The following is an 18191-nucleotide window of genomic DNA, read 5'->3' as shown; positions in this document are numbered from 1 at the left end:
CCTATTGGACAGTAATATCAAACATTTTTTCATGTATTTATTGGTCATTTGTATTTCTTCTTCTGAGAAGTGTCTGTTCATTTCAGTTGCCCCTTTTTGGTTGAGACTTATTTTTAGGGTCTAATTTTTTTGAGTTCTTTGTATATTCTAGATATTTTGGTCCTTTGCCCAAGGTGTAGCTGGCAAATTTTTTTCCCATTCTGTGGGTTGTTCTTTTACTCTGTTGGCTGTTTCCTTTGCTGTGTAGAAGTTTTGGATTTGATATGGTCCCATTTGTTGATTCTTTTTTTTTTTTTTTTTTTTTTTTTTTGTCTTTTTCCTTTTTATCGGTACCAGGGATTGAACTCACGACTGCCTGCTTGCAAGGCAGGCACTTATGCCGCTGAGCTAAATCCCCAGCCCTCTCATTTGTTGATTCTTAATGTAATTTCTTCTACAGTTGGGGTTCTGTTCAGAATGTCCTTGCCTACATCTATGTCTTCAAGAATCGAGTTTTATCTATTTTATGTTACAGCAGATTGTTTCTGTTTTAACATTCAGCTGATTGATCCATTTTTATTTTAGTTTAGAACATGGTGAGAGACATGGGTCTATATTAAATTTTCTGCATGGAAATAGCCAGTTTCCCAGCACCATTTGTTGCAGAGTCTATCTTTTCTCCAGTGTATGCTCTGGGTCCCTTTCTCAAAGATCAAATAGCTGAACATCTCTAGGGTGGTATCTTCATTCCTCTACTCTCTTCTCCTGATCCTTGCTATGATTTGGGTCTAGATGTCACCCCAAAGCCTTAGGCAACTATAGGTGGGGCTTTTTAAAAGTGGTGGCTAGATCTAGAATGTATGGCAACGGGATTGAGTCATGGTGCAATGCTAGGATTAAGGATGGACAGCCTGGATAAAATATAATGGCAGAAAGAGACTTCTTGTAGGTCACCTTTTTGGTTCACTATTTTGCTTGCTTTTGCTGTCTTCTGACTACCATGAACTGTTCCTTCTCTGTGATACCCTTGTGCTATGCCACCCTGCCTTGGAGTCAGCCAACTGTGAACTGGGACTTATACAAACTGTGAATGGAAATAAACCTTTCCTCTTAATTTTGGGTGTTGGGTATTTTGTCTCAGTAATGAGAAAAAAAGTAACTAAGTCAATCCACAAGTTTGTTTTTGTGCCAGTATTATACTGATTTCATCTCTGTAGCTTTGCAATATAACTTGAAATCCAGAATTGTGATATATCCTGCTTGGCTTTTGCTGTTTAGGATTTCTTTTGCTAGTATAGGTCTCTATTGAGTCCATAGGAATTTTGGGATTGTTTTCTCTAGTTCTGTAGAGAGTGCTGTTGGTATTGTGATTGGAATCATTGTAGATCTGTATATCAATTTTGGAAATATGGCCATTTTGATCATAATGGTTCATCTTATCCAATTACTTGGATATCTTTCTACTTTCTGATGTCCTTTTCAATCTCCTTTTTCAGGATACTATAGTTTTCATTTTAGAAGTCTTTCACTTCGTTGGCTAGGTAAATTTCTAAGTATTTAATTTTTCCTGATGATATTATGAATGGCATTGCTTACTTTATTTCTAAATGATTTCATTATTGATATAGAGGAATGCTATTGATTTTTAAATGAGAAATAATTTATTTGGAAAAGAAGTTATATCAAAGGGAGAAGGTTGCTCACTTTATGCTGCCAATCATTACAAAAGCAGACATAGGCCAAACTAATAGATAAAATGCTAGTGTGACTTTGGGGGAAATTATGATCCAAGAAGCTTCATTAGTTACTCAAAATGCACATTTGTGCAAATTAGAAAAACCTGCACATTCTTCAAGATATTTTTATTACATATTTTTGGAAAATTTTCTTTATAATTAAATTTATTGTCTGCAAATGAGAATGGCCCACTTATATGGCAACCTAAAACATGAAAAACTTTTCTTCAGACTTATATTTATTATATGTATAATATTATAAAAATATTAAGCAATTTTTGCATACATGTGATTCTGGGGATTTGAACTCAGGGCCTCATGCATGCTAGGCAAGTGCTCTTCTACTGAGCACCCCCAGCACACCAGTGCTTTTAAAATACTTCTTACACATAACTTGCCATCCTAATTGTATCATTCAGTGCTCACTAGAGAAACATTCAATATAAGATATATTGGCTGGCTGCAGAGTCAGATGTGGAAGAGTACAAAAGACCCATCTGTGTGCTGAAGATCTGAAGGATCCAGAAAAAGTCAAAGGCCTGGAGCTCACTGCAGAGTTCCAGGTGAGTCCCCATCAGGAACTGAAGGGTCTGTGCCGGAGGGCTGCAGAGTCACTGTTGCAAGGCTGAAGAGTCTGGGCTGGAAGCCAGGAGACAAAAGTCCAAGGCAATAAGCGAAGATTGGAGCTCCTCCAAAGAGACAGAGGAAGCCTTTTTTTTTTTTTTTTTTCTCTTTTTATTCCACTCAGGCTACCTGCAAGCTTATTGGTTGGTGCCACTCCCAGCCAGAGTGAGAGGTTCTAACTTCATCATTCAGTCACATCCACAACTGTGCTAAGCCAGTCAGGTGGTTGTTTCTTGGGAGCTTGTTTGGAGGGCCTAGCAGGCTCTAGCAGTTACTCAGATACCCTTGACACAGGAAACTGTCCTTGTCCATCTGGGGTGGTCTGCCTTCTTTGCAGCACACAGCTTTAGGAGAAAAGCACATGGAGTCATGAGGGAAGAAGGCACCACCTGCCGAGTCAGCTGTGTCAGCCAAATCTACTCTGGCCAGCAGTGGGGTGACAGATGTCACAGTCAGATTGCCCTCACATCCTGGTCACTTCCTTCTCAAGCTGACACAACAATTAGCAACCACACCAATATAGGAATTAAATTTATTCTCAATTTTTCACTGTACAAGGGCCACCCACTCAGGACCTCCTTCTGTCCCTCTTACAGAGAAGATTTCCACTTCTCAACAATACATATTGCTCTTAAATTTTTTTTTCATGTACACTTTTGGTCTGGAACAGCGTACATGTATATTTTTAAAAACATATTGTGATGGTATCCTATAAACACAGTTTTCTTCTCTACTTTTTCTTGTACCAGGGCTAAATCCCTGGCTTCTCTTCTATTTTTCTAACATAATATAATAGAAGTAACATTTTTTCCATTTCTACATTGTATTTCATCTATTGTTTATTATATAGTATTACTCCAAGTGGACACACTGAATTTATATTGAACTTTGGTCAATATATGGTTGTTAATATTCTAAACATAATGAAGAAAGTTATGTTGAAAACTTTTAGAGAGTAATGTAGCTAATATAAACATATTAAATAATAAATGTCCTTATTTGTTGTTATAATAAGGACAATCATAATAAAATATGTTGTTGGGATGTAGCTAATAAACACTGAATTTGCATCTGGATATTTTGTTCCTCTAAATGTCTTATTTCCCCATTTGTGTTTATACTATGATGAACCCTTTCAGCATGAAAACTCTGGGGATGCACCCCACATGAATGTAGTGCACTACAGAGAAGCAGGGGCGTATTGGGGAAAGCACGTAGTTTTGGAATCAGACAGACTTGGACTGCTGCACTTTGAAATGTTATGCTCTAAAATAATGACTTGTACAAGAATGCTTGTAACAGCCTTCTTTACAGTAGCTAAGGATTGGAAACAGTTCAGGTGTCCATCAACAGGAAACCTCATAAACTGTAATGTATTATGAATTGTTCTCCTATAAACATGGATATGTGTGTATCACTGTAATATGATAACTTTAACTCTTTTGAGAAGATATATAGAAAAGGAATAGCTGGATCAAACAGAATTTCTAGTTCAGTGTTTTGAGGAATCTCCATACTGATTTTCATAGTGGTTGTACTAGTTTACATTCCCACTAGCCATATGGATGGGTATATATATATATTTTTTTTTACCCCCTACAGCCTCATCAGCATTTGTTATTATTTGATTATGGTCTATCTGAAAAGTCAGCGACTCCCAAAAATCTGCCATGCTGGGACTAGGAGGATCCAACAAGAAGCCAACCAGCCAGCCTTTCTGATAAGCTGTGCAAGCTGCACAGTCCCAGGAAAAGTCAGCACCTCCTGTGTGTGAGGGCTGAGAATCAATCCCACCCACCCCCGTAAGCAACCCGTTGGTTTGGAGGACAGACTGGGTTGATAGCAACTAAGGTACATAAAGCAAACTAAATGCTTGCATTATTTGGTTGATTTTGCAGGCATGGAGCCAGAGGTCTGAGCATGTCTTGGGAGGATGACAGTATGCAATGTACCAAATATGGGGGATTTCCTTCCATCTTGTCTTTAAAATCCAGTATTGTCTCACTGTTTTGCTTTGTTCTGATTGTTTTGTTTTATTCAATATTTTGCTTTGATTGGTTTTATAGTGTTGTGGTCTTGGTTTGATTTTGCTATACCTGATTGAATGAACAACTATTGTGAAGATAATAAGATATACTATGGTAGCTATTGTTGTTTTCCTAGTATCCTACTTTGAAGTTCTCTACCAATTTTGCTGCTTTGTTTTAATTGGTTTTGTTCTGTTGGATTTTACTATCTTTAAAATAAAAAAATTATGGTCTATCTACCAGCAATTGAAAGGAAAAGGAAATGTGTTATTTACGCACAACAGAGTACTACTCTGCCATAAACAAAGATGAACTTGAGTCATTTGTAGGAAAATGGCTACACCTCGAAGCCATAATGTTAAGTGAAACAAAACACACAAGCTTAAATACTATATGACTTCTCTTACAGGACAGACCCAGGATATAAAAATTGAAACATAGTAAGAAATAGAGAGGTAGATTTTCTTAAATGGGAAAAGTATCAAGAGATGGAGAGAGGAGAAAGGAAAATGAAAAAGGAATGTAAACACTGTATTCTGCAAACATGTAGTGATAAAAAACCTGTAGTGTACACATACAGGAAGTATTGTTCAGCAATAAACAAATGAACTATTAATACACACAAAAACATGATGAATCTCAAATTATACTCATGAAAAGAAAGTCTTACACATAATATGACAATTTAAAATAAGCAAAGGTAATTTCTGCACAAAACACTAGTTGCTTCTAGAGATTTGGATGGGAATTTACTCAGAAGAGACATGAAGGAAATTTCTAGGAAGATGAAAATGTTCTATAACATAATAAGAGCTTGGGAAGTGTGTCTTTTTTTGATTTTTATTTTAAAGGGGGTAAAATTAAACACAACAAAACAGAACAAAATAGGACATAAGAAAGCAAAGGAAGAGATATAAATTTCAAAGCTAGATGACCTGAGATCTTTACTATCATATTGTCTCTTGTTTTCTTCCAAATAGTTGTCCATGTCTTCACATAGAGAGAATTCATACAAAACAGCATAGTAAAAAAAATGATCTGAACTGAATGAGGAAGGTGTTTTAGGTCTTCAAAACCAGACAATAGGGAAGTCACTAATGGCCTTTGTAGAGTGTCTCATTTTCTTCAAAATAGCTGTCCATACTTTCATGTATATTGACATTCAATAAAACAAAACAGGTTTCTTGGTTTCCCGGCCCTCCAGGTCCCAGTGTGGTGCGGGTCTCAGAAAACACTCGTGGCTCCTATGCTGGGCCACCACAGCTTGCCAGGCTCACAGCCGCTCACCAGGGCAGGAGGGGTTGCTTCAAGCTATTTCTTTCTGATGAATTGATCATTTCACTGCCCAAGTTCTGAAATGGCCAACAGACCATAGAAAGACATCTCTTTAGGCTCCTGCTTGAAACCAACAGCGTCAGGAAGCTGCCGGCCTTGATTCAGACCAGTTGTGTCTTTCTTCTGAACACATCTAATGGTACCCTCAAGATCTGTGATTTGCTTTGTATATAAAACTTGCCTGGAAGAGATAAAAAGAGTCTAAATAAAATACTGAGTTCTAGTTAATAATATGCATATGAAGCATTTCATCTTACTTCAAAATGCACACAAAGTTGTAGGGATCAGTGGAAGACTGAGGGATTAGCAGGCAGGTGCTAAAGGCAAGTAACATAAAATGTTGTTTCAGAATTTAGGTTTTCCTGTGTAGTTCAAATTTTTCATAATAAAACATTAGAAAATATCGCGATTTTGGACATGGTTTATAAACTTCTGAGTTTAGATTTCTGTAAAATGAAAGTAGTAGCATTCACTTTACAAAGCAAAGTGTTTAGTTCACTGCCCTGTCAGTTCATAAGCCATGAGAAGGGTTTTTAGATTTGATTGCATTGTGTAGGGGCAGTGTCTCAAATGGTATGCAGACCTATCTCTCAGCAGATGGCAGGCTGTATATTCCTTGAATGGTTGAATAGCTTTTAGTGATAGCAGTGGGTTTTCTTTTTCCTTTTTTTGATAGCAATGTTTTAGAACCAGGAAAGAGAGACATCCTTTAACGATACTTACTATAAAGAGATTGACAGAGAAAGTAAAAACACAGTATCATGGCCAAACATCATACAGGTTTTGATACTAAGTGAGCACTCATTTGTTTGACAGATATTACTGACTGCCTACTGCGTATAGTCTTAAGATCCAGGGATATGGAGGTAGCTGAACACACAAATCAGTACAAGTCCCTGTGCTTGGTTCATATTCTTGTGATGATAAAGTTTATTGGGTTTACAGGGAATCAATCTTTTTAGCTGTGAGAGCAGAAATGTGGGAGACCTTTCCTTAGCCATCTTAGGGTTGTGGTTCATACAGTTGTCAGAAAAACCAGGTTAAAAAGACAAAGGCAAAGAGTTTGATTTGATCAAAGTTTTGTGTGGCACAGAAGCCTTCAGAAATGACCCAGGGAAAATTGGCAGTTTTTATGCCTGACTTGGATGAAGAATGGACAGCCATGTGGAAATGTGAGTGGACACAGGGTGTAATGCAATGGGAGGACAGCCAGCGAGGCCTGTTCAGTTCTGTGCAAGCATTTCTTTCCCTGGAGTAGGAGGCAGGAGCCTTCTTTGGGAGAGAAGGATAAAGAGTGACCTTTCTAAGTTTATGGCTTGCTTTGAGGAAGAGCAGCTTACCTTGGGGAAAAGGAATTCTGATTTCAGTCATTTGCTTTGGAGCAGTGAAAGTGTTGAGAAACAAAAGAACAGTACACATTCAGAGAAACTTTGCTTCTGAGGCCCTTCTGACAGCCTTCAGTTCAGAGCACCCAGCTTCTGAAGTGCCATACTTTAGAACATCACAACCTGAGCTTCAACACAGCCAGCAGAATCCACTGTGTGTGTGCTCTCTTTTGGGCACTTAAAGCTCCCTCTTAAGCCATGTAGAATACGGTCCACACTTTGAGAAGCTGCAATCCATCAGAAGAGACAGATTTAAACCAAACATTGTATCAACTATAATAAATTCATTATAAGTATGCTAAACACTGAAAGAAGTATAGAGAGTTAAGGGAACTTAAAGAAAATGTCCCCCTCATATTGAGCAAAAATAATGTCCCCCTCCAAGCTTTTCTCAGAGTTAAGAGAATGAGGTGAGCTTGACATGGACCTCTGTCAGGTCAACAACAGGAAAAGCAACAGAATTTGGTGAACCAGGAAGCAAGGTGGTCATTCCTTTGGATTTTGGTTGGTTCTGGATAATTTGGCTGCAATAAAAACAGAGCAAGAATTGTGGAATGGCTTTTAATCAGAACTGGGTAATCTGGAATTAGGTTTCGCTTGTGCCTGCTCAGCGGCTGCAGCACATACTCCAACACTTACTGCTGACACAGGCACAGGTCCTAGGGATCACGAAACAAAGCAATCACACAACTCAGCCAGGACAAGAACATCCCTGTGCCCCCCCCACCACCACCACTAGGTCATTGATTCTACATACGAAGAAGACAAAAGCCAAGGGAAGATAGAGAACCGATTAGAAATACATGTCTCAGATAAAAACTGCCACTCCTATGGTGTCAATGCAACCTGGGAACAAATCGAAATGGTTGCCTAAGTCATTATTGCATTACACGTTGTGTGCCAAGTCCTTACAATGAATGCAATCATAATACTGCAAACACATACATATAAAAGTAAAAAATAAAGATGAAATCATGAAGAGCCAGTAGAGAAGCAAAGGTTCCCTAGAGGCAAGTTGTGGCCTTAGACCTCCTGACTTCACCATCTCGGCTTCATGCTGGCTAGCTGGAAGACGTTGGGCAAGCCACTCAGCCTCCAGTTCCTTGGCTTTCATATCGGCATCCGTCTCACAAGCTTGTCTCCTTACCCCCCAAAAGAATCATTCAAATTAATGAACTTAGTACAATTTCTGGCATACAAATACTGCATGCATTTTAATTTTCACTCTCCAATGACTTTCTAAGAAGATCCTAGTTTCCTCTATAAGGTTTGATTAATACCTGTGATTTGTTAAATACGTAACTGAAACCAAAAGACCATCGCTCTGTAAGACTGCTTATATAAATATATTCCCAAATCAGAAAAAACAACTTTTTCTCTTACACCCTTATTTTTTTCTAATTATATGACCAATACACTCATGTGATGGGTCATTTTGTCCATCTTCCTGAGTGGGAAGTGTCCACCTCTTACCCAAGCAAAACTTCAACCAGACAAAGATTGAGCATTAGTTCTCTTAAAGCAAAGTAGGTATTTGAGAAGCACTAATTTGCTGTCATCTCAAGAGATACAAAATCTAAAAAATCTGTGCATTTTGAGTTGGCGTCAGGCCTGATTTGTTTGACAGGCCTTAAAAGAAAGAAACATAGGAAGCATTTACCTAGACTGAAGTTAGACTGAAATGGTAAAGATGTTTTAGGTTTTGTGTAAGCTGGTAAGTGTTCTGGCTCATGGAAAAACAGTCTTGCTGAAAAATTAACACACTTTTCTTTCTGGTACGTCTTTGCATAAGTTATTCCTCTTCTGCAAGATTAGGTGATACCATCTGTGAGTGTTCTGTCGCCACTCACCACGGCTGGCATATAAATCTGCACTTTCCTTTCTCTGCCTGTTTTTAAAGGTGCAAGAATACAAGAGCTAGCCCAGCTAATGGCCAAACGCTGTGGTTGAGGCTTGTGAGCAAGCCTTTTAACCTCTTGCTTCCAACTCCTCATCCAAAGGCAACAACAATCCTCCGGACAGGGCCCTCCCCCTGCCTGTGATAGGCTGCTTGGAATAGCAACAGCCTGTGTCACCGAAAAGGGCAAAGCCTTCGGAAATAGAAACAAAGTTGGTCACAAATCACATTGGCTTTGCCCGAAGACCCCCTCCCTCCCACTTTTCTTTATCATGGTACCATGGAGAAAGTGACCAGTCCTGTCGGCGGTGCAGGACACGGTGGTTTAGTGGCGAGAGTCAGGCTGTAACTTCTACGTGACCATGGTACCTGTTGAAAACGCAGAGGGCCCCAAGCTGCTGCACCAGAAGGGCAGAGAGGCGGAGAGCGATGGCCCCTTCGGAGCCAGCGGAGCCAGCCGGCATCCTGCCTGCGCGGGAGGTAAAGTGCGACCCTGGGCTGCGGGACCCGCTGGAAGGGACCGCGGCGCTCTGTGCCTCCGGGGCGTGCATGCGTGTGAGCGGTGTGTGCGCGCGCGTGAGCGAGCTGGATGCGGGGAGAGAGGGGACAGCGTTCGTGGGACTCGGAATGACCCAGAGCTGTAACGCTGTGGGGACTGCAGTCTTCTTGGGACATTAGGTGTTAAGAAAAATGTGACTTACATACCCACTTTGTTAGGTCTCATCAACTGTGTTTACATTCGCCAATGTATAAATCTGCGTTTTGGAAAAGTTGATTGGCAATGAAGACTCATTTGTAAAAACCCACACTCATTTTTTTTCACCGATTGTTGCTAATGGACAATTATGTAAAGATTGTTTCTTGAAACAGTATTGTAAGTGGGCTTCATAAAATGATTAGTTATGTAATCAATGAACACAACTTTTCTAAATGCAGCACATGTGAGTAGTGAACTTGTGGGTTGTTCCAAACCTGAAACCTCTTCTTTGCTTGGTCTTGCTTTCTTTAAAACTGACCTTTCAAAAGAAGGTTTGCTTTAACACCTTTCCTTCCAGACAGAGAAACTGGGAGACGTTCTAATTCATTCCACTTACCTTTGCTAGTCTACATGTCCACAGACACACCTGTTGCTGCTGCTTCCTTTTCATTTAGGAAGTTCCCAAAGAACTGCAGATAAGTCATAAAATGATATCAAATATATATATAATCATCTCCTTCCTACTATTTTCCTCTGCTCTGCCCCTCCTAATCCTGTATGGTGTTCCTAAACCATATATTGGAATTTCATAAATCATCTAAAAGTCTAAATGGGGTAAATGCATTCACCTTACACCTCGAAATGGGTCTACACACTGGAGTTTGGGGCGTGGGCTTTCCTGATTATGTAATCCACTCCACCATCCCTTACATGGACTGGCAGAGGCACCTTCTCAGGAACCAAGACACAGCCCTTCCTCCCTGTCCTGTGCCCAGGTCGACCTTCTCTTTTATCACTACCTCTAGTCTAAAGACCTAAGGCCAAGTTCCAAGCTGACCTCACCTTCTCTCCAGTAGAGCTGTACCTCTTCTTGTGCATTTGTTTGCCCACTCAGTGTTCCCTAGAAGCAGGCAGGGGGAATGTGCATCCGGGTGTGATAGAGTTGCACAATTCTTTTTTCTGAATTATTGAGAAAGTGAGCTCCAGGGTGGAGATGACATTCAAAGGGAGCGCTAAGTGGAGTCAGCTGACCATGTCGCCAAAATAATAAAGAAGAATTTCTGTCTTAGAGGGACTTTTTCAGGAACTATTAAAAATTGAATATTTAAATTTTGATATGTCTGTAAAAGCACAGTATTCTTTATTAGCTTATAGTGTACAGGTTTACAATTATTTCCATGGAAGGTAGTATGTGCTTATGTAAGAGTTGAATATGCACTCATAATTCACCTCAACTGCAAGAGTTCATGTTGTTGTAAAGAAATGATAAATGAATGACATCAATTATCCTTCAAGTTTAATTTTAAATAGGCCTTTATTATAGAGAATAGAAGCCTAAATGCTTTCCTAAAATCTCAGATGAGTATAATTTGATTTATGCTATATGTAGTTTACATTAAGATGAACACAAACTCTATATTATTACTTTTGTAAATCTCACAAATTTGCTTTGACATTCTTTGCTATCCAAAGGTACTTAGACACATTTATGTTTAAAGGAATGCTTGTGTAGCCTTGCTGTATGGGTTTGACAAATCACTTAATGCCTCCAACTTTTAATATTGATATGATACTTTAATTGGTTTTATAAAGATGTTGAGATGTGAAATAATAATTATAATAATTGTCAAATGTTGCTTTTGGCTTCTCTGCATATAAATTTGTATGCTTCTCTCTTTCACTGTCCCTCTCTTTCTGTCTCTCTCTTTCTTTGAGACAGGGGCTCGCTATGTAGTTGAGGTTGGCCTTCAGCTCATGATGTAGCCCAGGCTGGCCTTGACTTCATGGTGATCCTCTGTTCCTGCTTCCTCAGTGCTGACCTTAACCCATGTGCCACCATGCCTAGCCTTATAATTTCTTTTATCAATTTCTTTTATCATATTTATAATATGATTAGCAATTACAATCCAATTTTTGGATTTGAAAGAGTGAAATTTTTTTCTGGATTTTTAAATGGAAAAATTAAAAAACATAAAGAATAGTGAGTTATATAACCTATGGCAAAGTGATTAAATCATGTGAGATACTGAAAAACAAAACAAAACAAAACCCCTAAGCTCTGGGATTGAATACTGTTGCACACAATGAACCATTCTGATAGGCCTTCTTTGGCCAGCTTTCCTTAGAAAGAATGCTTTGTTCCAATGACCACAAGTTAATGAACTTAATTCGTTTTTAAGAAGCTATGACTCAAAATATATACACTGTTAGTAAGTTTTTCAGCTTTTACAGGCATAATCAAATTGACCTTCTAGGGCAAGCTCAAACCCAATTTGATATCCCGATAGAGAGGGCAGAGCCGATTGTGGTGGCCCCGGCCTAGGAGACTTGATGTCTGCTGCTTCTTCCTCAGTTCCAAGGCTTTACTTAGTTCGTGATCTCCTTTTCCCCCCATTAACACTGACTTTACTTCTTATCTGACCAGAAAGTCAGAAACCAAGAGCAGTGTTGACTGCGTGAGTGCAGATTCTGTCCCTAGGGTCATGGATCCACTGAAAAGGCTGTACTTGATCCCTGAAAGATGCCACAGCTTGGAACTTAAGAAGTACACACATCCACCACTCAGAGGAATATCTAAGATAGTTGCTCTCAAACATTTTAAAGCTGTCAAGCCCTTTTTATATGTGAGAGCCAAGAGGCAGCCGGTATGTAAGATGAGACTGTAATTAAGCTGTTACTGAGTGTTACTCTCAAGTGTAGTCTGAACAGAGACCCCTTGAATCCATACTGGCTGGCTAAGGCTTCCTGGGATCCCCCAGGAAAGTCTTCTTTGAAAGGAGATAGAGTGGGAGTGGGGCGGCTTGTAGAAATAAATATTCCCAAGAAAGAGAAATTCTGATGATAGGGCTGTGATCGTGAGAAGAGGGACTCTAACACCAGGCTAGTTACCCTGGGCAAAGCTAGGCCCAAGACCTGGGCCTCCTGTTACAATTGACTTTAAGGACAATGCCGGGCCATGCCATTTTTTTTTTTTTTCTAGTCTTTCTACACTGTGAAAAGTTAAGTGCCAGAATACCCAAAAACTATTGTGTTTTACAAATGTGTGTCCAATAGATGGGTGGTAAAATAAAGGATGACAACAAAAAATCATTGTGCATATTAAGATATTCTCAAGGAAATGACAGAATTTGTAGACAGGTTGATTTATGAAACTCTTGAAGTTTTATAACTGGGAATGAGGCCAGATTTAAGCTCTCAGGCATGGTGGTGTACACCTGTAAACCCAGAACCTGGAAAGCCAAGGCAGGAGGATTGCAAGTTGGAGCCCAGTCTAGGAAATCTAGCAAATGTAATTAGAGCGTGTATCAAAATGAAAAACAAAAAGATTTAGAAGTGTAGCTCAGTGTGAAGGCCACTGGATAAATCTGCAGGACTGAGAGAGAAAAAGACAAGACAGACAGACAGACAGACAGACTGACAGATACCGCTCCCTTTCCAGTCAGCACCGCTGTGAGACAGAGCATTTAGCCTCATTTAGAAATCATATCAAAAAGTCTAAATCTGAGACTGCACGACTGTGAAACTTGAGCAAATGGCTCCTTTGGGGGCTCCTAGAAAGTGGAAGGCTCTAAACAAACATGGTGCTATTCACAAGCTCTGGGTGGAGCCTTTGGCGCAGGCAGTAAGAACAGTGCTCTTGCCCCCATCTAAGGACACGTCACCCAGAGATGTTGTCACTCACCACAGCCGCCCTCCCGGACAGCAGCAGCAGCAGCCAGCAACAGGCCGTGGCGGGCTGGGAGACCTGGTTGCAGCCTGAGCCAAGCCAGCCAAGCCCTGGGGCCCACCTGGACCGGCAGAGCGGAGCCGGTGCACAGCTGCATGCCTGAACAGGCCCTCCCACCAGGGCCCCTCCTGATAGGCTGAGGCCTCTGTCCCAGTTGTAAAGAGCTGTATTTTCGACACCACCCTGCTGAAGTTGCTGGAGATGGGTGGGATTTTATTTTCATTAAAGAATAATCCTTGAAGTGTGGTTTCAGAGGTAAGGTTTTCTCAGTAGTGGGAACCAAAGTACTAGTTAGGCTGAGTTAGAAAATCCAAGAGCTCCAAATGGCCCTCCATTTGTGTGCTAAAGCAACTATTTACTCAGAGTTTATGAGCAAGACCTGGTTTTTTAATCGAGCAGAGAGGGCATGCTCTTGTTCAGTATTTCCTCATGATCAGTCTTTGCCAGAAGGACGAATAATTGAATCATTTAAAACACACAGAGTTGAGAAAGATAAAGTTGGGTGGCTTCTTCCCCAGGGTCTCTTTGATCAAATATCAAATGAGGACAATTTCTCATCAAACCATCCCTTGCTAAGAACCAAAACTCAGATACAACCACAGAAACCGAAATTCCCACCTGAAATGGAGTCCAATAACCTTCACAATAAATCATACATGTGTATATGTTGTTTCTGTTTTACTTTGGATTCTCTTATTGAGATTATTTTCCTTTGTGTTGTGGCACACACATTTATACCTTTACTAAATGCCTATGTCTCAGCAACATTCTCTTCATCTATTAAATTTGGGTAGAAGTCACAATATGATTAAAATATTTTCACATCTAATTTTAGCAGCTTTCATTCAATTTGAACAATGACTCATTTTCTATTCTGCCAAAATAACAGGGAGAAAAGTGCAGTCCAGTGTCTGACTTATATGAATATTTTTTTTCCTCAAGGGAATCAAGTGTAGTTTAACTTCAAACTGTTTGATTGTGGTCCCTTAGAAGTGATGGTTCCTCAGACCTCTGGTGACTCAGGTCTGCCTGGCGTGACAGCGCTGCGGAGCTCTTAGCGATGCTCATATAACTATACAAAATGTTTCCAGCCTTAATGAAGTTGGAGTTGGGCGCTGTCTGTCAAGCTAATTTAGAAACTTGTCTGAAATAACACCTCAGCTTCAGATGTATGAGGAAAAGTAATTGGAATCCATTGTTATGGCGAGAGAGCATCTCTACGCCAATAAAATGTTTCGTTTCCATTGGGAAACTCAGCTGTAGAACCATAAGGAAAAATCACACAAAGAATGTTTTTGTGTGACGTAAGCCCAATTATGTAGATTCTGTCAGTTTTGAAAACAGAGATTCAAGAACTTATACAAAGGCATAATCGAGATGCTGGAAGCAGATATAACTTTATTTTCTTTGATAGCAGTAAGAGAGGTCTTCAACATTTTACTTTCATATTAAGGAGATCTACTACAATGATTCAGATTAAACAACCTTTTGTTAAATGATTTCTTTGGGGGGGGATAGGGATTGAACCCAGAGCCTTCACACTGAGCTACATCCCAAGCCCTTTTTTTTTCTTTTTTAAAAAATTTTATTTAAAGAGAAAAAGAAGCCACATAGAAAAAAGGGTAGAAATAATACAGAATTCTGTCATCTTAGACATAGTTGTTCAAATTACAAAATTAAAGCATGCAAAGTGGACATTCAAACAGCGACTGCAAACAGTTCTGCTCAACGATCCAAGAGAAACTCAGTAATATGGTCATCTATCTTACACACTTAAACATACGTGCAGTTATATCCTTTAGAGCACTTCCTTTTCCTCTCTTTTTTACAATAGCAATTATGCATTTTGGGTTTTATTACTCCTACAATTCTTATTACTTTTTACACTAGAGACACAATGTGATATTTATAGATATGATTCTTATTTATTTCACTTATGAGGATAGTCTCAAGTTGTCTCCATTTACCTATGAAGGCCTCAAGATCATCCTTTTTATAGCTGAGTAATATTCCATTGTATAAAAATACCACATCTTTTTCATCCACTCTGCAGTTGATGGGCATTTTGGTTGTTTCCAAGATTAAGCTATTATAAACTGTGCTGCTACTAAGCCCTTTTGAAAATAAAAGATAGATAACAGGAAATTGGGAGGCTTTTCTCAAAAAAGGTAGAGGATCAAGAGATGGAGGCAGGGAGGAGGGAAAGAGGATGAAGAAAAGAATTATGATGTGCTATGTACGTGTACCAACTTCGCACAAGGAATGCAAACATTGTGTATAATGAACATGCACTAATAAACAATCTGAAAAAACATTTTTTTTGAGACACGGTCTCACTAAATTTCTAGGTTATGCTGAGTGGGCTTGAATTTGTGATTCCCCCCCCCCCAGCCTCCCAGAGTGCTGAAATTATAGGCATATGCTTCCATACTACACCTGGCCCCCCCTTCTTATCTGTATAACAACCCCAACCCAATCAGGCAGCCGTGCTTCCAGGTCACAGATGGGAACCGATGCCAAGAGAACAAGCTGATTTGTTACTGAGTTCTTACTGCCGTCTGCCAGGCTCATCCATTCTCACAGCTCTGTGTATTAAATAATATTATATTTACCTTATAAATGAGGACAGAGAGAAACAGAAAGATTAAAGTCTTGCTGAGGCTCTGGGACCAGCGGCATAAGCACCTGCCTGGCAAGCGCGAGGTCGTGAGTTCGATCCCTGGTACCAAAAATTAAAAAATTAAAAAAAAAAATAAACTCTTGCTGGCCTTGTCAAAGTTCAGCTATATCTAACAACTCTGATTCCAGACTGTACCTTCACCATTCAGACCGGGTCCTGCTGCAGAAAGCAAAGTGATTTTCTTCCCATAGCACAGATAATAGGTGTAGGGATCTGAATTTCAGTATTCAGTCCAGCCAGGAATTTGGTTCTCTTCATATCCACCAGTGCTCTTTCTACTTTCTGAGCTGCTCTATCTGCTAATTTATTATACTCCACTCAACCCTTGATTACGTTCTATTTGAGCTAGTTTCCTCATTTTTCATGTTCATGTTTTTTCTATAAAATTATAAGTCCCTGGATGAGATATATACTCTGGAACTGTATGAGCTCTGAGCTGCCTGACAGTGCTTGGAAAGTGTTTTGCAATTTGTAATACGTGGGACTTATTCCTTTTCCTCTGTGCTGCTAGCCACAGCATCGGGGATCAGTCATGTGACACAAACCCCGCATCTTGTACCATCAAATCCAAATGTAGCCAGTATTCACCATAACCACCAATGCTGGTTTTGATGACCATCCGGATGAACCTTGCCTGCCATTGTGACAGAGGCGATACAGCACGTGGCATATGAGTGACCGTTACATGAGCAAATCAGTGGAGAAAGGCTAATTGGACTTGAGCATTTTAATCCAGAGAATCCCTACTGGACCCTTGCTGTAGGACCGGCTCAGTGTTGGATACTTCAGAGTAAAGGTGTCTAAGACAGTAACTCTGTCTATAGATTTCACCAGCTCATCAGGAAGATAAAAATCTAAGCACTTGTAGTCATGTGCCACATTATGACTTTTTGGTCAGTGATGGACTTGCCAACATATCCAACAGTGATCTCCTAAGCTTGTCATGTATTTTCCATCTTTCCCCATCTCTCCAAAGTTTTCCTCTGTATTGTATAAAGTATCCCAGCATTTTTTCCCTCTCCCTCATATCTTCCATAGTCTACCTTCCCATTAGGATAACAGCCTCTTGGTTTCTCCGTAGACACTCATGAGACCATCCAGTTCTTAATTTTATTTTTTTGAGCTCACTTTGTAGCCCAGGCTGGTCCTAAACTCACAACAATCCTCCTGCCTCAGCCCCCTGACTGTTGGGATTACAGACGGGCACCACCACATCTAACTCCAGTTCTTAATTTTAATGAATAGAAGTGTTCTTTCAGAAAGAACCTTCATTTATAGCATTTAAAATACTATTTATGGTCTTCCTATTTCATTTCCCTAATTTAAAAACTTAAATAGCTCAAGATACAATTCTCAACCATTTTTGAATATGCAGGTTCCTTATGAAATAGATGAATAACTTCAAATCGTCATATAATTATCTGTGCAGTTTTATATTTTTTGATTAGATAATACAGAATGACAGTAAGCTACTATGTAATCATGAACACATTTTTTTATTTTTGTCTTTTTCCTTTTTATCAGTATCAGGGATTGAACTCACGACTGCCTGCTTGCAAGGCAGGTGCTTTATGCCGCTGAGCTAAATCCCCAGCCCCTACATTGTATTTTTTTAAATTTTCATCTCATCTACATAGAGTTGACATTTTAAAATACAAATATGTTGCTATTTCCCCCCCCAATATTTAAATAATCATTTATGTGATTACTTCATAAGATGTTGCAGATTTTCATCACTGCTCCCACATATTAAAAGTTTTCATCCTAGATATGCTGGAGGATGAGTTCTCCTGATTCAACTTTCATTAACCAGCTATTGAACAATCTCCATGAAAATATGGAAGCAGATGCAAAATTGCAATGCTACTGAGAACCAGAGTGTGAGTTAGGACTTAATGCTAAGCAACATGCAGGTGTAATGCTAGTGTATAAACAGGGGCACTACAGTGTTAAATTCTTTTTTAAAAATTTTATTTAGAGAAAGACTAAACAAAACAGAAAATAGGCAGAAATAATACATACGTTCAGAGAAAAAAATAAACAGTAAGAAATCACTAGTTGATGTTTACATATTGTCGTTCTACAAATAGTTGTTCAAGATACA

At 39.4% G+C, this 18191-nt stretch overlaps 1 protein-coding gene, 1 long non-coding RNA gene and 1 other non-coding gene across 4 annotated transcripts in view; 1 reads left to right on the top strand and 2 right to left on the bottom strand.

The window, feature by feature from the left end:
* Positions 1-5188: 5188 nt before the first annotated feature.
* Positions 5189-13547, bottom strand: LOC134472081 (uncharacterized). Its single transcript, XR_010041909.1, has 3 exons — positions 13363-13547; positions 10078-10150; positions 5189-5882 (listed from the first exon to the last, which is right to left on the bottom strand). It is a non-coding gene; the product is annotated as an uncharacterized LOC134472081 (long non-coding RNA).
* Positions 5676-5811, bottom strand: LOC111756369 (small nucleolar RNA SNORA2/SNORA34 family). Its single transcript, XR_002790857.1, has one exon. It is a non-coding gene; the product is annotated as a small nucleolar RNA SNORA2/SNORA34 family (small nucleolar RNA).
* The window catches only part of Slc2a12 (solute carrier family 2 member 12), a 53213-nt gene continuing 44178 nt past the window's right edge, over positions 9157-18191 (top strand). The window contains exon 1 of one of the 2 annotated variants that reach the window (XM_063232969.1): positions 9157-9463. In XM_063232969.1, the coding sequence (XP_063089039.1) occupies positions 9346-9463 (118 nt within the window). In that variant the 5' untranslated portion in view covers positions 9157-9345. The remainder of the gene's footprint in view (positions 9464-18191) is intronic. The other variant, XM_005003136.4, reaches the window with a different exon arrangement.

Source organism: Cavia porcellus, unplaced genomic scaffold (genome assembly GCF_034190915.1).
Source record: "Cavia porcellus strain 051 isolate PalLab524CR breed Dunkin Hartley unplaced genomic scaffold, mCavPor4.1 scaffold_22, whole genome shotgun sequence".
Taxonomy (NCBI): Eukaryota; Metazoa; Chordata; class Mammalia; order Rodentia; family Caviidae; genus Cavia; species Cavia porcellus.
Note: the sequence above shows the minus strand (reverse complement) of the source record. Positions and strands in the feature narration are given on the sequence as shown.